At 36.7% G+C, this 22,859-nt stretch overlaps 1 protein-coding gene across 2 annotated transcripts in view; it reads right to left on the reverse strand.

Annotated features, from left to right (window-relative positions):
- Positions 1-223: 223 nt before the first annotated feature.
- PSIP1 (PC4 and SRSF1 interacting protein 1) overlaps positions 224-22,859 on the reverse strand; it is a 35,094-nt gene continuing 12,458 nt past the window's right edge. For both annotated transcript variants that reach the window (XM_036402802.2, XM_036402801.2), the window contains exons 5-17: positions 22,304-22,420; positions 19,120-19,227; positions 18,938-19,000; positions 17,963-18,062; positions 16,220-16,295; positions 15,136-15,361; positions 14,407-14,525; positions 12,075-12,130; positions 10,833-10,903; positions 7,007-7,108; positions 6,126-6,345; positions 3,207-3,318; positions 224-1,174 (exon numbers count right to left, since the gene is read on the reverse strand). In XM_036402802.2, coding sequence (XP_036258695.1) covers positions 1,111-1,174; positions 3,207-3,318; positions 6,126-6,345; positions 7,007-7,108; positions 10,833-10,903; positions 12,075-12,130; positions 14,407-14,525; positions 15,136-15,361; positions 16,220-16,295; positions 17,963-18,062; positions 18,938-19,000; positions 19,120-19,227; positions 22,304-22,420 — 1,434 coding nt within the window. In that variant the 3' untranslated portion in view covers positions 224-1,110. The remainder of the gene's footprint in view (positions 1,175-3,206; positions 3,319-6,125; positions 6,346-7,006; positions 7,109-10,832; positions 10,904-12,074; positions 12,131-14,406; positions 14,526-15,135; positions 15,362-16,219; positions 16,296-17,962; positions 18,063-18,937; positions 19,001-19,119; positions 19,228-22,303; positions 22,421-22,859) is intronic.

A 22,859-nucleotide genomic window follows, 5' to 3' on the forward strand; every position in this document is an offset into this window, starting at 1 on the left:
GGCAATGCTGTCAGGCACATGGTGGGACTCTTGGGGTGTGCTGTGCATGGCCAGGAGTTGGGACTTTGATGATCCTTGTGGGTCCCCTTCAACTCAGCATGTTCTATGTGTATTCTCAGGATTTTCAAACTCCAATTTCTAACCTGGCTGTCCTCTGTCAAATACTACAAACAAGTTGTTACAGTATTGGGCAAAGTCTGTGTTTCAAGAAACACGCTTCTGAGAGGTTTGTACCTGTTTTATTCCATTTCATGCCTCCAGGAGTTAAACATTTTACCAGTGTTTCTGTTAAAATTCTAGTTAGAGGTCCCCAAGTTAATGCCAAAGCAGTAAAATCAAAATAGTACTAAAACCAGACTCATGTTTTTCCTATGAATAGTTCTTTCTATACAAGGATGTCAATCAGTTTGAAATTCTTTAAATTCATAAATTGTTCAAGACAGTGTTTTCCAGCCATTCTGCATCAACCAGTTCTGTTGTGACAATACCACACTTTTCAGTATACTTACTATAACAAAAGCAAACCATAAAAGTCACATTGCAGTAAATTGGCACAAGGCATTTTGCAAGAACAGAACTAAACTTATTTAAAAAAAAACCCAAACAATGAAGTATACTCATACATTAACATTGTAACAGCTATAAAAATGCCGCTTTCAACTCCTACAAAACACAGTGAAAAGACATCCCCAACAAGAGTTGAAAAACTGCACAGAGGTAAGTATCATAGGAAGAGAGGTTTTATACAAATGAAGCAACTGGAGAGTTAGAAGTATTTACACTTTTTCTTGCTATTAACTAGACAAACACAGTAGTAAGTTAAAAATATACAACAACTCTAAGTCCTGTAACATGTAAGCATTTTCTAAGTGGGACTTTCATCTTTTGAAATGTGTTACCTGTTAATACTGGATATAACTATTGGCAAAAGTGTTTAAATACTTTAAAACCAAGATTAAAGGGAGTTTTATTCCACAAAGTTTAACTTCAAAATACTATGCTTATAAAATTATTTAGAATTTCAGCAGTCTATAGATTTCAAATGCAAAACTTAACAATCCTCTTTAATTTGTAATTAAAAAAAAACCAAACAACAAAACTTCAGTGATGTCATTTGTTTTCAAAGGCAGAATCATCTGCTGGCTTTTCAAGCTCTCTCTCTTCACCACAGGTCCTAGAAACAAAATAAAGCAATGTTATTGATCACTTACAAAGGCAGCAAGCAAGGCTTATTCCAGGTGATTGCACAGTCTAGAGCAAGGATGCTGATGAACACTCAGCAGTACATGAGTCTGGAGAACTGAGGCTGTTAGCGGTGCCAGCTGTTATGTTACCCCAACAATGCCCTCAAAGCTGAAGCTAAGCTGGCAGTGAGTGGCATCACTATGATCTATGTGATGGGCTGTGAAGGGCAGTCATTCAGCTCCATTTGTGTCTGTACTGTATGTCCGTTTAGGTGGAAAAGTGCACTAGCTTAACACGCCTTACCTCCTGCCACTGAAATCCACTGTATCCTCAAAGACTGACATAACCTCGTGGGGCAGTATGTATTTTTACAAAAAACACCCTGAAAAATGTTCTTAAGTGCCAACAGATCAGAAATTTTAAATTACAGAACTTTTTTCAAAATTTCTGAATTACATCTTCAGAAAGGTACAGACATGTCTTCCCTCTAACAGAGGGAGAAATGTTCAGAACTAAATACAGTCCTATGATTTAAGAGGTTTACCAGCTCTTTGCTTAGAGTGAGCCACACAGGTATTCTGGACATTATTTATTTTGTTTACTTGTTTCTCACTTATAAGAAACCAAATATTGCAAATAAAAATGTAGAAAAAATACTGAATGAAAGAAAGTTTGTATGCTGGAAGAGTATGGAGCTTGAATTCAAACATGTGGATGCATTTCTCAAGATGCAATGTATTTGCAAGGAGGTTATTTAAAAATCTAGTTTGTTGCTGTTAGCTACAAGTAAGTTCACAGACCCTGTGTCCAAGCAGCCATACAGTATTTTTTTTAGAAAGTGGGTTTCTTTATCAAAGTCAAAGATCATTGGAGTGTGGGTTCAAATCCACAGCAAACACCACACGCACACTTAATATAAATGTTTATTTAATTTGTTTAAGCAGGGGGGTAGACTATAACCTGTGTGAGAACTTACACTTGTAACTCTACTGTGTTCCTGTAGCATGCTGCTTGTTCAGACCAAGTGACTATTCAGCATAACTGGTTGAAAACTCCCAAATCCATTTCAGTACTTCTGAGGCTGCCTCACAGTAAATACCAGATAAATTTTCATCTTAAGTGGGGTTTTTTTTGTGTTGTTGTGTTTAAGTTTACCTTACTGTAAATAACAGTCAGTATTTTAACTTGGCAGATAGCCAAAATAATGCCAGGCAGCTGCAGTATCTCCTGATGTGCATGAAGATAGTGGTGAAAGGAGCTTGCTCTAATACATACTGCTGAACAAAAAGAATCTCTGAGTGCAAGGTGCAGAGTGCCAGGAGAAAGTGAAGTGTATTTCAAAATTGTTACTAAATTCTATTAAGTGTTTCTCTTCTGCAAGGGATTAATTGCTTGTTGTTTATGTTTACAAAACATATTTTTGGCTGCAACCAAGGTTTAAATACTTAATGCCAGACAAATTGAAGCATTCTTATGGCTTCATGTTTAAAATGGTAAGTGCATCCACCTCTATAAGCCAGTCAGACTTCTGGAATTTCACAGGTTTAAGTCCTAGCCTGCAGTTTGCCTGATTTGACTGATTTTTATAGCCAAACTGTAGAAAATGATTTAAAGTGGATGTCTATTGATGACAATACATGAATTCACAAAAGATTGATAAATATCGTAAGTTTCGATAAGACTTGGTTCAGACTTCCTTTGCTTCCAACTTAATAGCCTAAAACACAGGAAAAAGCTTTTAGTTTGCCCAGGTCCGCCACATGCTAATTCTCTCCAATAGCAAGACATCCTGTAATGTTTTTTAAGTCTCCACCACAGCAGCAAGTGAAATAACATTTAAAATATTAATTCAAAATTTAAACAGAAGATTTGCACTCTGTTACTCTCCAAAGTTGAGAGTAAACTCTGTGAGGAAAACAGTACCTTAACATGGTTAAGTAACTTCAATTTACTGCTGTTTTATTTTACATGATTAAGCTAGAGCAGAACAGATCATCAGCTCAATAATGTTATTAACTCACTTTTTCTTACTGCCGACTTCATGCCTATCTTTCCTTTCTTCAGCACTTTCTCCATTGTGTTGTGACTGGTTGGTGTCCTGGGCTTCAGACCCTCCATTCAGAATCTTTGAACCTTTAAAATGGAAGAGCAGAAAAGTGGTACTTGCAGGGAATAAAACTGTATTATAATAGCCCTTGATAATTTCTTTACAAATAAAACATTATAAATATTTCCCCCTTCACCTTGATATCCAAGCAGCTGAAACAATACAAAAGACACTAACCGATATGGCTTCAGTTTCTGAACATCCCACACAATGTGCCTCATCCCATGGGAATTGAACAGTTTGTATTTTTAATGCAATTTCAAGTTCTTCCTGTGCTTGCTAGGCTAAAGATCATAGGCCTGATGCTTGTTTGTATTCTGAGGAGTAAGAGAATATACTTCAGTAGTAAATTATTTTTACCAGTCTAAACAGAGCAGTTATTTTGGGGATTCTTGTTACTTTAACTGATGAAGTTATTCCATTACATCTCATTTACTCTTGACTCCAACAAATTATGTATAATCAAAATACAAGTTACATAAATAGAAGTGTTTAATGATAGCATGGATTTTTCAAGCAGAAAAGCAGCACTAGACTGGAAGTAGTATTTAGTGAAGTCAAAGCAGAAAAATTTAACATCTTTTAGAATTTCTGTGATGACTACATGTTTTGCTGTGGTACTACAAGCCAGTGAGTTTTAAGTGAGTTGAGGAACGTCACTCTCTGAAGTGATGGTGCATTTTACTTGAAGTTGCAGATTTATAAAATAACTCCTCTATTAAACTACAGAGCTACAGTGAGAAAAAATGACAAGATGTTATTAATCTAAATTTTTACAGTTTATCTGTTTACACTTGCTCAGAATCAGTTCTGAACTCAAAGGCTACAGGAGGAATTTGAGAAAACACTAAATGCTATATTCCCATGTTACAAAGCAGATGATCTCATGGTGCATCAAGTACCACCAAGTACAGCATCATTCTGTATTGACTATCATTGTGAGGATAGTCAGGGTTCAGCAGTTCAGTTTTTTAAAGGGCAAAAGAATGCATTCAAGGATCAGATTTTCTTTTTACAGCAAATAAAGAAAAAACTACTTCTATAAAATATCCCTCTACTCTGATAGAACTTCTTCCCATTCTCCATGTGACTGTGCAACAACATGGTATTTCACTGTGTGTGTTCTGCTGAAGTTGTGTTAACTTTATCTGAAGTGGCTTCACTAGCCAGACTATGCCCAGGAAGCCTCTCAATATAGTTTCTTTGTTAAAGTATTAGTTGTGCTATCACTGGTTTGGGGAAAGATCTGTATGGAACCTCTACTTCATCACACATTCTCTCACCAGAAAATGGTTGGACTTTAATCATCCTTGCTTTCTTAGCAATTACAAGTATAGTGATATTCCTACTATAGTTGTGTTGAATTCTTGAATTCAAACCTCAGTTACAGTAATTTGTTTAGTCTTGATCCGTGTGGTGTTAACTTCTAAATGATTTTCTGAAAAAAACCCCAGTTCTGCTCCCAAAATTCAATTTCAAAGTAAATGTAGTTTCTGTGAGTCGCTAGTGGAGATCAAGGATCTAAATAACTTGAATAGATGAGTAGAACTCCTATATTGCAACATAGCTTTCTAGTGTGTCTGTCTCATTTTGTTCTTCTATTTAAAAATGTATATATTTTAGTAGCGACTTAAAGTTACTATTGAGCTTGCTTACTACAGAAAACTTGATATTCTGCTGTACAAGTGCTCGTGATTGATGTGACACTGTACTGTTAAGAGCATAAATACATTCTCCTGCCATAAATTATTATTTCTTTATTGTCAGGCTGAAGAACTACTGAAGTTGCATCCAGGAAGTAGCACAGAAGTGCTTAAAAGTTGCTGCTACACATGGTAGAGCATGCATGATACAGAAAGAGGCTAGGGAAGGAAACTAAGCAGTTTCAAGTTCTCATTCAGTGGCAGAAGCTTAGGCACTAAAAAACTACTAGAGGAGCAGAACATTGTGTTGGTCTTGGTTGGGGTAGAGTTAATTTTCTTCATGGTGGTGAATATGGGGCTGTGTTCTGGATTTGTGCTGAATGCAAAGTTGATAATACAGAGATGTTTTTTTTTACTTCTGAGCAGGGCTTACACACAGCCAAGGCCTTTTTATGTTCCCACATTGGGGAAGAAACTAGGGGTACCTGGGAGGTGACACAGCCGAGACAGATGATCCAAACTGACATTCCAGACCATATGGCATCACTCAGTATGTGAAGTAGGGGGGAAGGAAGGGGGAATATATTTGAGTCATGATGTTTGTTTTCCTATTATGTGTGAGGGCTCTGCTCTGCTGGGGAGGGCTGAACACCTGCCTGCCCATGTGAAGCACTGAATTAATTCCTTGATTTGCTTTCATGGGGGCAGCTTTTGCTTTCCCCATTAAACTGCTTATCTCCACCTGCAAGTTTTCTTTTTTTTACAATTCTGATTCTCTCCCTGATCCTACTGGTGGAGGAGTGAGCGAGTGGCTCTGAGGGGCTTGGCTGCTGGCTTGGGTTAAAGTGCAACAATGGTAGTATGCCACTCTACCTCACATGCAATGTTTTGGGGTGGTTTTTTTAAAATTCAGAAACATTATCAAGTTAAATAATTTACAGAAGTAAAATTTGCAAGACCTAATTTTTGCAAAAGCCATTTCTATTAGCCAACTGAGATAAAATGGCCATGGTAAATGTTACATTGAATTTGAAAGTTATTTGTAGCAGTACTGTCCTTGACAACTTCAGATATGAAAAAGTTTTCATAGACTGGTGAAATCCCTGCATCAAGGATATTTTGAAGTTGGCTCAGAAATAATGGAGACTAAGTCTTTTATGTGACAAGAAAGTAAAGCCACAGTGACTTACCTGTTTGGTCTTTTTCCTTTTCAGTTTTTTTATTTGCTCCTTTCTTCCCCTGTTCTTTGGTTTTATTAGCTTCTTCATGCTGCTTTTGCTCAGCAAGTGATTTATTCAGTACTTGGGAAAGAACAGAATCTCCTTCCCCAACCAGAAACATGGTCTTGAACTTGTTATATAGCATTGTAGATTTCTCCATGATAACTTGGCTAATTTTAAATTTCCGTATCTGAAATCAAAGTAATAAAACAGGCTCCACTTAGGTCCTTAAATATCTGTGTAATTTCATTACATGCTAGCTTAAATTAATTTAACCTACAATGAGATCATAGACTTTTGCACTTGAAGTGTCACAGAATGGCCAGGTTGAGAGGGACCTCAAAAGATCTTCTGGTCCTACCCTTCACAGGAAAGGGACCACATTATTAAGGACCCTTGATCCCATCACAATTTGAAAACCTCTAGAGATGGAACTCCACCACATCCCTGAGGAGGCTGTTACAGTAAAACAATTGTTCTTACTGTAAAAAAAAAAAAAATAATAGTTTTTAGCATCAAAATAAAACCTTTCCCAGTGCAACTTGTACCCATTGCTTTTCATCTGGTGAAGACAAAAGCCTCGGCCCTCTCTTTTCAGCAGCCCTTTAAACTGCTGGAATAATGTGATTACTTTTCTAGGAAGGAAGGAACTAAACCCTTTAATCTTTGGTTAAAGGGCAGGTTCTCCAGCCCTTTGATCTTGATGGCCCTCTTCTGGGCCCTTTCCAGTCTGTCTACATCATTCTTGATCTGTAGGGATCCAGACTGGACAGAGTGCTCCAATAGTAAGTAAAGCTGATATCAATTTAAGAAAACATATACTCTACATTAACTAACACTGAAAATCTCACCTTCTTGAGAGTTAAGATCATCTCTGTATGTTTCTGAGCTTGTTGCATTGTGACTTGAAGGGATGCAAGCTCATCAAGAGCCTCAATACACCTGTTCACATCCTGTATATAAACAAAAAATTAGTCTGAAGACTTACATATTAGTAATCTTTAATTAGCATACTAATCTAACTTCTGTACTCAATGACATCCTCCCATAATTAATTCTTCCTGAATTTGACTATGTACTTGATTTTAGAAGAATTTATATAGTCAAACTTGCCAACAAAAATTTAACACCAGTTTCTCTTAGCTACTCCCATAAAAGGCAGATTATATTTAATTAAGTTGTAACATTTAGCAAGAATTTTAAGCTTTCACATACATAAAAAGCAAGCTTTATGCTGCTTTCATGATTCAATGCTCAAAGCTGTTCACCATAGTCAGGCTTTACCATGCACAATTTTTCACAAGTGATTAACCACTGAGAAGGCAAGAAAGCACTGTAGTTGATACAAAGAACTGTTCTTATTCACTCCCTGCCACCCAATATGCTTTGCCCTCTTTTTAAGTTCTCATAGATACACCACTATCCAGTCTGAGGGGCTCAGCCATGCCCTGCAGTGGTTCCTCCACTGGAGCAGGCTGGAATTGATTAAGTCTAGCACAAGGCAGTCCCCCACCACCACAGTACCAGAACCTTGCTTCCAACACCCAGAAGAACTCTGTGTTTCCCTAGCTGGAACAGCTTGCTGCTCCTCATGCCATACTTCTTCACTCATGCTCATTTTCTTATCTCTGTTATTTTCTCCAGACTGAACACTCCCAGCTCTCTTGGCCTCCTCTTTTTCAACACATGTGCCAAGCCACTAATACATCTTTGTGGCCCTTTACTGGGCACCCTACAGTAGGTCCAGGTCTCTGTTTTTCTAGGGAGCTTAAAATACAGTCCAGTGTCTCATCAGTGCCAAGTAGAGCACAACCACCACACTCCTTCCACGTTCTGCCAACTCTCTCTAATGCAGCCCAGAAAAGCTGTTGGCCACTTTAGCTGCAGAACTGTATTGGTGGCTCATGCTAAGCTTGGTGTCCACCAATACCCCCAGGTCATTTTCTGACAAACTGCTTTTCAGCCTATCAGTGTCCAGCCCATGCTGGAGGCACAGGGTTATCACTCTACAGGTGCACTACTGGAATTGAAGTTGATAAGTTCCTGTTGGCCCATTTCTCCAGCCTGTTCAAGTCTCTCTGGATGGTAACACTCCCATCAAACCTTTGATTTCAGTTTTGTATCATTTGCAAACTTGCTAGAGGTGTGGTTTGTATCATCATCCCAGTCTTTAATGACATGTTTTAATAGTACTGACTACTAGTGACTGGCCGGTAGCTGGACTCTGCCACCAATTAGTTTTTTTGTGCCCTGCTGTTCAGCCAGTTTTCAGTCCAACTTTTCATCTGCCTTTTTAGTTCAGACCTCTTAAGTTTATCTTTGAAGCTGTCCTGAGAGACAGTGTCAAAAGCCTTTTTAATCTTAACAGAAACAATATCCATTCTTTCATCCATCAAGCCGGTCATCTCACAAAAGGACATAATTTTAGTCAAGGATAATTTAATCTCCATTATGCTGACAAGTCTCAGAGCTCTTACTGTACTTTATATCACTGGAAACAATTTCTAGGAGGATTTGTCCCATCACATTTCAAGGGACTGGTGTGAGAATTAATGGCCTGTAGTAACCTAGATCCTCCTTCTGCAAGATGAGTGAGACATTTGCTGTCTTCCTGTCCTCAGGAACCAGCCCCTTATCACCATGACTTGTCAAAAACAAAATTGAGTGGATGGACAATGACATCACCGGCTCCTCTGGCACTCTTATGCTTATTCTGTATTGGGTCTCTGTCTAAATGTTCTCTTATTTGATCTTTGTCCTCTGAGCATCAAGGTTTTCTTGTTTTAATCTTCCCATGGTCTCAGGGACCTGGGATTCCTGAACAGAATTGTACAAGTAAACTGAAGTCAAGAAGACACTGGTTACCTTAGCATTTTCACTACTTGTTACCTCCTACTTCATTCACTAGGGCTCCTATCTCCGTATCCCATTCAGCAGCAGGCCCACATTTTCCTAGACTTTAAGATGAATCAACCTTGAGAAGGAGGTAATCCCTAAAAGTGAGCCAGGTCTTCTTGTCCTGTCTTCCTTGTAGCATGGTCTCTCAAGAGATTCTTCCAAGCAGATCCCTGTAGAGGTCAAAATCTGCTCTCCTGATGAAAAGGATCACAGTCCAGGGCTGTGATCCTTTTCATCCTGCTCCCTTCTCCCTGCACTTCTCTACCACAGTCACTGCAGCCAAGGTTGCCCCCACCTTCATATGCCTGACCAGATCTTTGCTTTCTGGAGGATCAGGTCTTGCCTTATCAACTCCTTCATCACCTGTGTTAGGCAATTATCAAACTCCAGAAGCTTCCTGCATCACTGTGTTATCTCAATGTCCTTTCAGCAAATACTAGGATGTTTTAAGCTTCCAGTTAGAATCAAAGGGGTCTCCCCACTGTCTTAAGAAGACTAAATTCTCTACTTCTCCTTGAACAGGTGATCTGCAGAAGATATTCTCAGGATGTCACTCATTTTGGTTTGCCCATTAATCCTGACCCATAAGCTCCCAGTTGGCTTATCAGCTGTCCCAGTGCAAAGTTCCACACATTTCAGCTGGTCTCTCACATAAAGTTATCCTTCGTCTTGTATTCCCAGCTTCCCATCTTTCCTAAAGAGCCTGTAAACATATTAGGCAAGTCTCACCTCACTTATATCCAAATCTCTGATACCAATGAAACCACAGCCCTGCAACTGCAGAGAGATGTCCAGTTTACCACACCTGCTCCTCACACTATATGTATGAGTGTACAGACATCCCTAAGAGAAACACAGTTGTGCTGACATTCCAGAAAGGTTATGAGAGTTTTCCTCATTATGCTAGGCTGCCAGCAATTCCTCATTCAATGTGCTGATGCTTGTGGTCATGCCACTTCAGTCCTGTTCTGCAAAGAAATTCTGTTGATTACAAAGTCAGTTTACATCATGCTGTTGATATCTGTTTACATCTGATTGCCATGCTGCTCCACCATTTCCTCCTCTGCTACCATTTCTAGTTTGATGCTCTTTAACTAGGCTGGCCAGCCCATTGGCAGCACTATTTTTGGGTAGATCCTGCCACCTCCTAGCACACCTACCTACTCCTTTTTCCTCAATAAAGGGATCACTACCTGGGTCCCCATGCCTTTACTATTACCCTCAAAGTCACACAGTCATGCTTGATACTTTCCAAGTGTCCCCTGATTGAATCACTGGTGCCCAACCTGAAAATCTGCAGCAGCAAATAGTCATAAGGCCAGAAAGCCTCAAACATCTGCCAGTAATATACCAAACCCAAACCCCTGACAAGCAGCAGATTTCCCTTGACAGTGAGTGGAGTCAGTGGACTGAGCCCTAATCACTTGCATCCTGCTACTGCATCCAATGTCCTGGTGTTTCCACATGGCTCAGCAAGCTGACCTGGCACCAGATGTTCTATTTGACGTAATTCTATCTGAATGCTTCTGGTAAATAATTTATTATGCAGCATTTTCAAACAAAACAGATTTCATTTGCTGACACTTATCTTTCACTGCCCACAGTAACCACATTTAAGCACTAGTTATCTTTCATATGGAAAAAATGCCTTTCATTTTCAGAGTATTAATTAAAAACAAGAACACATGCCAAGTATTTCCTGGAATTGAATTTGAAACATGAAACATGAATTTGAAACTGGAATTTGAAACATGAATCAGTTTAAAAAAATATACTTACAAGATTATCAATTTTCAGGGAATTCTTTATTTCTGCATGTATCCTTTGAAGCCTAGAATCCACTGAAGTTTCTGAAGATTAAAAATAATACTCATGAACATTTGTTAATCACACTGGGTTTGCTTTTGCAGAAATAATTCCACAAGAATGAACCTCATACAGCATGCAGAAGACAACAGGCAGACATCCTACATGCAGGTGCACACATAAATACAATCAGAAAAAAAGTACACAGCTTTTTAAAACTGAACATGATTGGCAACCCACGCAATTTTTTCCTTAGGAGTTACAACTGAAAAGAATTTTCTATTCCAAAACACAGCTGTCACCCTCTAATTGTAGGCCAGTTTAACAAGAGGTTTTAATAAATTTTAAGAGTTATAAAGCTGGAAGACTCTCCATGACAGGACACCTGGATATTGATGGTTTGTTTTCAGTAAACTGGTCACAATTCAAGTTACAATCCAAATCCATCAAAATAAAATGTTCCCAGTACACACGCTTCAGAAGTGTGAAAGATGAATGGACATGGCATTCCTTAATTCACATGCTGAATGTCTGCTTGGATTTGGTATAAATTCTGAACAATAGTGCAAGCAAACAGTTTTCTTTAAGTCAAACCCATCTTGAAGAGGTTTGGATTGCTTTTATTTGCCCTCTTGCTGCAACACTGGGTTGAGTGGAGTCCATGCCACTGGATCTGTACTATACTACAAATTACAGATTACAGACAGTGGTTTGGATTGGCCTCAAAGATAGGAGTACTGAAAAAGGAATTCCTTATCCCTATGAAGGACAGTCAGCAGGCAAGACCACAGTAATCTGAATCTAAGCCACCTACTTAGTGAGAGGTAGTATCTAAATAGTTTTGAGAGGTCCCTCAGAGTATTGTTATGAGAAGATACAAAGGAAAAAATGATGGGAATGACTGAAGTGATTTATATCAAAGAATAAAAGCTTTTTTCTCATGTTCACAAACAGAAGAGACTGGCGTTTAAAAGATCAAATGACAGTGAAGTCAGAAAAGCAAAGACCTGTTCTACTACACTGCACTGCAGAAAGAACACTGAAGAATAAAAATGGCATTGTTTCACAGACGGGAAAGAAGAATCATGGATCAAACACCTCAGACTGAAACCACACATGCTACCCTCAGCAGTACATTATCTTATGAAAGAATGGAAGAAATTCCATTCAAAATATAAAATGATCAAAAATACTGGTTAGATTCTTTCAACTAACCTCTCTTCTTCTCAATCTTCTTAACTTCTGCTTTCTTGCCTTCTTCTTTATTCTGCCTATCAAAAATGTTGAAATGTTTTTTACAATGTTGTAAAGCCTGCTTTTTTCCCCCCAGTTTCTGGATGAGATGCAATATTGAGATATTATCTTTACTAAAACATTAGCATGCAAAAAACACAAAGAACCAAACCCTGGTTTTGAAGGACGAAAAACTTAGCTGATTAATTTTTGTTAAGATAGTGCTGGTAAGTCTTTCGTACTCATTTTTCTAGAAGCTGCAAATTAAAGGATTTTAAAAAACAAGTAATCTCCAAACTGTATTTTGGTTTTTGTTGCATAGTAACATAACATATTAACTGGTGAAATGGCATTATATATAACTAACTTATGGAGAAAGAAAATATTTTAATTACCATGACAAAAGGAGTAGAATTATTTAGCATTACCACAGGGAATTTATGGAGAGATCAATTAACCATAATCAGTTCCTATATGACTATTTTCTCAAATAATGAATTGTAATAGTATACATATCTTACAGTTGGTCATAAATGTATCAGTAATAATTTTAAAGTTCTTGATGGAAGTAGTAAAGCAGAAAAAAAATTACAAGTGCAGTGAAACGTTCTTGATCTTCCCCCAGTTGTATCACTGAAAATAAAGCTGAGACTCAAGAAAAACAACAAAAAAGTTCAGTTTCAGTTATAGGATGAAGACAGGCAGAAATCTTTGAAACAAGCTTTTGAGCTCTTTATGCAGAGAGGATCATGAACTTCTGTTTAACAATCCCTCAGTTTTGACTGAGGGATTTAAAAGCCTACTTTTAGAATTTTCATATTTCAGCATATCATAACTAAATGTCTGGTGACTAGTTTTCTTCTTGTCACACTAATATGCATACATAAAACATGTAGGCCTGCATGTCTTCCATGTTTCTTTCATAAAGAACACAAAACTTGTCTGCTTCAACTAGCAGCACAATCTCAACAGTACAGATAAACTTTGCATATGTACAGAATGATGTACAAAGCACCTTAACTAAATAAATATTAATGAAGTAGCTACCAGAAAATAGAAACTACAATGACGAGCAAAATAATCAAAACATGTATCAGCCTATACCAGTTTTACTTTTTATCAATATTGAGCTTTGTGGCATTAGTCATCAACTGTAATAAATTCATTATTCATTCACTACTTCTCCTTTATCTCATTGAAACAAAACTCTATATAACTCATAAAATATGACAGCTATTTAAAAGCAGAAATTTGATTGTTATTACTAAATCAATATATGACAGTTTGATTCCCAAAATGAAATCAGCATGTGTTAAATAGTGATATAGTAAAAGGCACTAAGGCAATTTATTATCTCCGAAACTAGAAATGCTTAGGTTTGCCACAAGTACGTATTTATGTTAGGTCTCCAGAGGACTGACAGGAAGAAGAGGAAAAAGGGCTGGAGCATGAGAAAAGAAATACCCAAACAAACTACACTTTTATTAGTGAATGTGAAAAGGATAGGGTTTTTTTGTTACAGGTAAAGGGGACCTTTATTTTCTTCCTTCCCTCCAAATTTTTACCTTGTTCTTTGCCTTTCTTCTGCCCTCCCACCAATGGTGGGGATGACAACATCAAGCTCTTGTGGTGCAGCTTCTTCACCCATTTGCAGAATAGTGAATGGGTCTGATTTCTTCCTATTGTCCTACTGTCCAAGTTCCTGATGGGATCTTCTCTCTATTCTCAAGTTTGATTTGAGTAATATTCTAAATGCAGTTTGTTCTTGGTATCAGTCAACTGGCTTTGCAATACTACAGTAATTACCTTTTCCTTGTTCTGCTTGACAGCATGTGCTCCAACTGTCAGACAGAGAAGGAAATGCTTTCCTGATAACCTATGCATTCCATACCTCATCAAAAATCTATATCCATGGATTAACAGGACCTACCAGGTCCTACCAATTTTTTCTAAAGTTTTAAAGAAAAATATATGGCTATCCTGAACAGTTTTTCACAGGAACCCCTTTCACATAGATATTCTTAAGTCAGTTCTAAAGAGAACACACCTGTCCTCTGCTAGAAATTCTACATCACTGAAAGACTGACATCACTTAATTTCTATGTTCCATTCTTCCCATAAAGGCACATTTTAGTTCAAGGAGCTTTTCACCTTCCCCTCAAAAAGAAGTTAAGATAGAAAATCAAAAAGGGCAGAGGGTGATAACAGTAGAATATAGAGCAAAACAGGTTGGAAGTTTTTCAGAAGTTTCACCTCCTCTTAGGTTCAAAATATTCCTACAACTTGCAGGCATCACATGTTAAAATAGACTCACGATTCAGATTCTGTCTGTTCCTCTTGCTTACGCTTTCTTTCTGTTACTTCTCTCTCATGTTGGCTTCTTACAGTGTTTCTTCTGTGAGCTGCTGGAAAGCTTCTTCCCCCTTTTTTCTTCTGTTTTTTACGATTGGAAAGAAATGTAACATTATTATTGTTTCTGTAAGCAGATGAAACTAAGTATCTTTGAAATAACTCTGCTCCATGGAGCAGCCTGACAAACACTGGCTTTCCCTGAAGCTAAATACAATTTCATTAGTCCTTTCTGCTTTTTTTCTTTTCAAAACTAAGCCCTCAAAACCAGAGGGCAATGCTAAGGGCAATACTAAGCACCAGAAAAATAAAGACATTACAAATTGTTGGCTAGAAACAGTTTTGTACCTTTTAAAAATGTGATTTCAAGCCACGTGTTCTCCAGATGCACCCAAGGAAAACAACATCTGTCTTCCAGGGAACATAAAATCAAAAGAAACCCCATAAGCCTCTTGACATTTAAATCTTTGTTAAAAATACATCTTAGAAAAGATGCTTTTCTTAGAAAATACTCAAAGAATTCCTGAAAGAATTATTTGAGAAAAATATACTTCTGAAAATTTTATTCTATATATCTGTACACGCGCTGTGCCAGACTCCTACTGTTATTAAGATTTAGCATTAACTTGGAGAAAGATCTCCAAGTGATACTACTTTCCTCTAAAATAAATTCATCAGGAAAGCAAAATTATACCTTGTCCCCTTCTTGTTCTTCTCCTTCATCTTCAGAATCAGAAGCTGATGCAGAACCCACTTTTGCAACATTTTTCCTTTTTGGTTCAGCTTCTTTCTTTCCTTCTTTTTTATCGAATTCCTTCTTTGATTTCTCCTCTTCCTTCTGACTTTCCTCATCTTTTTTTCCTTGCTTTTTAGGTTTTTCTTCTGTTCCTTTTTTCTTTGTCTTCTCCTCTTCATTAACACTGAAACAAAAATAGTATTTAGGCATCACATCTATTATCTATAGTGACTTCAAAGAACAACATTCTAACTCAGGAAGTTGGGTCTTTTTAACCACAGAATAGTAAAATTATGAAGTTAATTCACTATACAACTCTTCAAAAATACTCTCTCGAAAAATTAAAACCCACTACCTGTGGGGGGGAAAGAGCCCCCAGCAAGTAAATATCAGTATGGAGGGCCTAATGAAGGTAACATGAACAGAAGTGCAAAGATGCTCACCCAAGAAGCTAATTCTCCATGGACTCCCCACACACAGATGGGTCTGTAGGACCCAAAGTGCATACACTGTAAACTAGGTTTATAAAGTATACTTATTTAAGTTGTTCCTATTCCAAAACCATGTATCTGCCAATTTATAGAAAACTAAATGTATATTCAACTTTTCCTTGAGTTACTAGAAGCACTAGACCTGAAATAAGAACTGTAGATAGCAAAACCAAAATTCTGATAACTAAGAGTGTTGCAATTTCATCAGAAGAGATTTCTGAAACAAAAATGTACAAAAAGAAAAACACTATTTTATTTTTGTATGATGTTGTATTTTTTTTTAATAAACACCTTTCCTCTTCATTCAGTATACAATCATATAAGGAATTTTGTACAGATTGGACAAGTTAGGAAGATTAAGATCTTCTCTCTTGTGTTTCAGAAATGTCCTTTCTTGAATGACTCTGTATCATAAAAATGTCTACACAAATAGTAACTTATACTGAACACTAACAGGGCAAAACCCTGTTAAGGAGTAATAATTTACAAGTCTTAACATAAGGAGCAGCACAGTTGACAATGAAGAAGCTTTATATTAAGAAAAAACTTACAAGTCACCCTCCGAAAGAGATGATGGCTTCACCAGCTTGGGTCTCCCTCTTGGTTTTGGAACTTTTACTTCAGAAGCTAGGAGTTATACAGAAATAACAGCTTAGTCCATAGCCACCATCTGCTCCTGGTCTATATCTCAAAATACTCAACAGACATAAGCCATGCTTAAATCAAAATATACACCCTTTGTTACTGTACAGAATTCAAATTAATTAAGTACCAAACTTAATCAAGATCTCTCTGTAAGTTAAAGTGTTGGCAGTTTTTTTAGCTGACTGGTGAATTAAAAAAAACTTTGATGGTTTCTAGCCACAGGCTCTGGCTACTAATTCTTGTGCTTTTTGCAATCTATGCAGTTGCAAACGTGAAACATTTGTTTCACATGTTGCATAACTACGATGGATACTAAATTAGATAATGAGAAACCTGACATTAGAGAATGAAAAGCAGTCACTTATGTCTACAATTACAGTTTGTTGTCCACTACTTTTACCCATATCTTGGGTTTCCATCACTTTTCAGGCTAACAAATCACAGTCAAGAAGTTCTACCACCACACTACAGTGCAGATCAAATCTCTACACTTCCTCAGATTCACCATATTGATAGGAGTAAGCCTTCCTTCTTGGCACTTATGTACCTCAAATGCTTGTCCAATACCACAGTGATTATGTTGTTACCAGGAAACCTAATATTCAGTGTTTAAACTCTTGTTGGTCTTAGCACAGAGTACTTTTAAGCATCCTATCAACAACAGAGAAGGCTGCATAGTATATTTTCTAAAAAGGTTTTTCATATAGGAGGCAAAAGCATATCTTACAGATGCTTTCCTGCTTTTACTGACAGTAGTTAAATCAAAACCAGCAAAAAGTTGTAAAGAAAAAACAAATATTAAAAATGCATATTTAGTGCATGTAATGAAATGGCAGAGGGGGATGAATTTATACCTAATTTCCTCACAGCTTCCATGGCAAAAGTACTTAAAGTCTATTTAATTGTGGTTCTATTGTTTTTATATTGTCAGCAGATAGAGAAGACTATAAATTATTTGTTTCCCTGACTAGGTGCTCATACAATGTACTTAACTGCTGCAAGAACTGTCTTCCAAAGCAGTAATTAGTAATCAAGAATATCTGCAAGCTTACCATTAAATTGACAATAGATCATTGCTAATTTGAAAGAAACAAATTATTCTAACAAAATATTCCCAAAAATCAGTTATATTTTCTTTTTATTTGCCTATAAATCAACACATACTTAAACACCTTTTTGAACAAGTCTCTTCAGCTCTTATTTAATTTTTCTTGTCCTCTGAACTTCACCTACAGGCTCCTTGTCCCCCCAGTTCTCATCTTTATGTTTTATGGATCTTCTAAGTCTATTGTAGTATTTTATAGACCTTTAATGAATACAAACCTTTATGCAGCGAACCTGCCAGAGAGCAACTATCATATATCTACACTTAAATAGTATTCTGCAAAGAAGACTGACCTATTCTAAAAGGTAGTACTTATAAACCAGTCTTTAATTTAGAGGATTAAATATTAACACTATCAATTTAAATCCATTCATGTCCTGAACTCATCAATATGAGATGTTTTCTCACTACAATCTATTAGTAAAATCTGCCTTAAGCATTCAAAAATACTCTGCAGTTCTTCAGAGGAAGGGGGTAACTCCCTGACTAGTTCTACTAAAATACCTCTGTGGTGAAAAAAATTCAATGATTCTTCCAAAATTACCTGCTGGTCTTCCTCTTTTGGGGCTTACTTTTGGAGACACTGGCCCAGTAGTTGTTGCTGCCCCTGTTGCCGCTTCCTCAGCTTCAGCTTGTTTTTCAGACTAATTTAAAGAATGAATTTCACCCGTGAAAAAACACATGGCATCAATATCTCAATTCCTTTCTTAAACAAAAATCTTTAAACTTCTGGAAATATGTTATTATGTGATTGCTTGTACACACAAAAAAGTATCTGAACTTAGTGACCGGTTATACTTAGGTATTACTGATTTTGCCCTCTCCAATCCCAAATGGAGAAAATAGTCAAGAGCTTAGTGTGCAGGACAAAGGACAACTAGAGTATAGAAACAGCATGCTACTTTTCTGTAACAAACATACCAAGGTCACAAGTACTTCATACTCATCCCCCATCCCTGCTGTCAGCTGTAACTTTGAAAGGTAAGGTTTCAAACACAAAACTAAGATCTGCCCTACCTAATTCTAGTTTTTAGTTGGGTCAGTGTCCAGAGCTGGCTGGCTGTGTGACCACAAGAACATTAAGGCTAGCGTATGCTGAGCAAGCAGCTGGAACTGCCTTTTTCAAAGTAACTCTGTATTCTCCCAGGTTGTAGACACCACAAAAATCACAATTTGTGAAAAAGGTATTTGTATTTCAGGTGTTAGTTCAATGTGATGAAGATGTTAAAAGAAATTTTTCAGAGCTTCAATGCAGGCTATTTTATTAGCAGTTTAGCAACCATTTATGTATTACCTTTTCTTATTTGTATTAAGTTGTTTGGGAAAGACAGGGACTCTATATTCCACATTAAGTTAAAAAATAATAAATACTTGTAAACCACTCTGGGAAAACTTTCATTCCTGCAAATCTTTCAGACACTTGAAAATTTATGCATAATCTGTCATTAAAGGAAATAGCATCCAGTATTATCACACCAAAAAAATTCCAGTAATGTGAAGTAATTAAACATATTGTTACCTTTCTTTTTCTTCCTCTTCTAGCAACTTTAGGAATAGAAGCATCATTTGTTTTCACCACATCCTGTGAAGATTAAAAATGTGCCTAAGAATCTTAATAAAACTAAAATATAGCAATAGATCTACAGCAATAAACATAATATTAGGATGTTCTCTGTGACACAGAAGAAAGCTCTCACGTACTTCTTTACTGGTTTTGTCAGAAGGTAGATCATCTTCCTTTGAAGTATCCATCTCCTTTTCTTCTGCTTCAGCTTCTGTAGGCAAGTTATTATCCCCTTTAGGGGATAACTGCAAAGCAAGTCAACAGAGGATAAAAAACACATTAGAAAGTATTTTATAGTGAAAAGAGAACATGCTAATTGCCATCAGGCTGCTTTTCCCTAAAGTAGTTTAAATCCATAGGTACACTAATTTCTTAGGTGCCCATTAAAGGTCTAATCGTACTGGACTACTTCCTCTTATGACAAAGAGTCAAGGGAGCTGGGTTTGTTCAGCCTCAAAAAGAGATGCCTGAGAGGGGACCTTATCAATGTGTAGAAGTGGAGAGGGTGCCAAGAGGATGGATCCAGGCTCTGCTTGGCAGTGCCAAGCAACAGCATAAAAGGCAATGGGCACAAACTGTTGCACAGAAGTTCCACCTCAACATGAGGAAGAACAACTTTACTGTGCAATGACCAAGCAAAAGATTGGTCAGAGAGGTTGTAGAGACTTACTCCCTGGAGATATTCAAGAACAATCTGGACACAATTCTGTCCAATGTCCTCTGGGATGACTCTGCTTGAGCAGAAAGGTGAGCTAGACTAGGTTCCTTCCAGCCTGACCCATTCTGTGATTTCTGTGAGAATAACCCTTCAGCCAGTTAAGGATATCTGTTGTAGCTGTGCTTCCTCACAGGTTCTTGTGCACCTGCTCACTGACAGAGCATGGGAAACTGAAAAGTCCTTGGTTTAGGGTAAACACTACTTGGCAAAAGCTGAAACATCAGTATGTTATCAACATTTTTCTACTAAATCCTAAACACAGCACTGCATCAGCTACTAAGAAGAAAACAAACCCTATCCTAGTTGCAACCAGGCCAAATTGTAAACAAACCACAAGTAAATAATTTTATAATTTGTGAGATTGTAATTTGTGCACTTTTTCTTGTTTTGTTGCAGTTTTTTAAACCTTTAAAATTCTACTTTTGGTTTTGGGAAAGCAGTTAGAACTTGAAAAATCAAGCATTTGTAATTACTTGCTTGAAAATAATTAACATTTCCCTGCAGCCTATATATCTGCATGTCTTTTAGATTATCAGTTCTCTCAATTTGAATAATATTGGCTTGTCCCACTGTCGAGAATCTTTTTTAAAATTACATTTTTAAGTAGCTAGCTTTTAAAATTTCAACACTAAAAAAAGCAACTACTACACAGTATTTCTAATTACATGAAGACGTGTAACATCACTGAGTCTTTTTACAAAGTACAATTTTAAGACAGAAGTTCACTAAAACCAAAGGAAGCCATAGTACAAGGGCTGATTAATGGAATGTTATAGCTACATTACCACATATAGTGTATAAAAAAAAAGAAATTTGCTCAAATTTGCTCTGTATTTTGCCTTAAGATGATTAATTAGGCAAATCTATACAAAAGAATCCAGTCAGGATCTTCCACCTTTATGTTTAAATGGCTCGATGACTTCCTGTTTCTCTTACACTGTGCCAGCAGTGAAAAGCCTAGAAGCACTTTTGATGAGAAACATGAAGCTTAAGTCACTGGCATCCCCACTAACACATGTTGCTTGAGGCATAAATTCAGAGTGAAGCAAACTGATTAATCAATCGGCCCAATTAAAAAAGTTTCCCCTCACAGTAGCAAACGCTAAGAACAAATACTTTTTACAGGCAGCATGAATACGCAAGAGCAGCACTGGTTTGCGAACATTGTCAGGAAATTATGTGTTTCAAAGCACTGCTAAGGTATAGCAAATAGAACCCAAATCATCCTCACATTCCATACTTGCAAGTACTAAAATAAGGAACTCTAGGCAGTAAGAAGTCAGGAGAAATACTCAATTTTTGAGCCATCAATAATTCTGCAGGCTCCAAATCACCAAAACCATTCTCAACATAATCTATCAGTATACTACAAGAAGGCTAATTTTTTTTCCCCCTCCCATCAAAGAATTTTTTTACTCTTGAATAACAAAGCTATGACAGCTACTGGAAACTAATCCTATTTGCTAAGTATCTGACACGCTGCAAATTCTGCAGCTGCAATTGTAAATCACTACTGAGGGACAGCCAGCAACACCTACAGAAAAACTACATTAAACCTTGGCAAATAAGCCAAATGGAAACAAAGGTCAAGAATAAAGGCAAGTCTATTCAAAATAGTCTGACATTTAATTTAAGGGCACTGTTCATCATGTTGAGTATTAATTTCCAGAAATGAGTTACAAATAAATGAGATACCATAAATGTCAATCCCACCTCCATGAAAATTTTTGTCCTTTTAGAATTCTATTCTTAAAACCACGGAGAAGAGTTGACAACACACAGTATCTCTCCCATGCCATATGAGAAATATCCCCATATGAACAAAACATTCAAGAATAGAGAAAAGTTCAAAGCAGTATACTACCAAGTCATTTAATGTACAGTAAGCTACGAAGCTTTACCTCTTACAGTATAAAATATATACTGCCCCAGCAAATTGAAACAAAGATGTTTCAGACTGAAATGAATTTCATTTTGGAAGGTTACTAAGGTATGCACACCTTTACATAGCAAAGAAGCTAAATTCTGTGTAAACTACTGCATACTTATTCCTGGCTTAAGAGCTGAATTGATACAGTTATGAGATTCTCTATATCCTAAGTAGTTCATTAAGGGTATGGTCTAATTAAAGCTGATTCTTATAAACCTTTTCTGGCAAACACACTTAAGTACCCTTTCACCCATGACAGAATCTAATGCTCAATTCTACTTTTCAATATAAATGATCACAACTGAAAGTGAGTCATACCTGTCTACAATATGAAAAAGTCTTTAAAAACAGAAGGAGAAAAGGAAACCCAATTCTTGATCATAATTATAGTTTTCCAACTTCTCCTGCCTAGGAAATACTGTATGAATTTAGTATGTATTATGATATAGAAATACAGGCTGGTAAAGAAATTAATTTTGAAAAAACATAGAGCACTGTAAAAGGAAAAGAGAAGGACAAAAGTATTACTGTAAGTATATCTGAAAAGAAGCAAATACAAGCAAGTTACAACATTAAACAGCTGTTAGTTTAAGGTATTTAAGTAAAGACTTGGCAATACAGTTTTGACTTGAAAATATTTCAGTCAGAACAAAGCAGAAATTCAATCACTTACTTTTGGGACAGAACACTTTTTTCTTTTGGCTCCTGCTTTTTCTTCACTTCCTTCGGCAGGCTCCTGACTGCTTTCTTCAACAGTTTCACTGATAGGAGTGTTAATGGCTGGATGAGGCTTCAATTAAAAAAAAAAACCATCCAAAATGAGATCTAAATCCCCTCCTCACCTGAGGTGTATTCTCCTACACACACTACTTAAGAAAGCATCACATCAAGGAACCCCTTACTAGATGGACAAGAATATGAAATACATCTTATTTCATTAATTTGCACTGTTTTCAATTTAATCTGCAATTTATTTAATAAACTTTCAAACTCTAATGCTGTGACAACTCATTTTCACATTACTATACTGCAGTGTATTTTCTTATGCATAATATAACATATCTTAAGAGATAAAAAATAAAAAAAATGTTTTGATCAAATAAAACTTTTGATGTTACTATAAAGAAATTTTGATGCTACTTTAAAGAAGTGCATTTTTAAAAATGCTATAAATCCTTAGTGGTTCAACTACTTGTTCCTGAAAATATAAGCAGAAAAAGGATTACAGT

This window comes from Molothrus ater, chromosome Z (genome assembly GCF_012460135.2).
Source record: "Molothrus ater isolate BHLD 08-10-18 breed brown headed cowbird chromosome Z, BPBGC_Mater_1.1, whole genome shotgun sequence".
Taxonomy (NCBI): Eukaryota; Metazoa; Chordata; class Aves; order Passeriformes; family Icteridae; genus Molothrus; species Molothrus ater.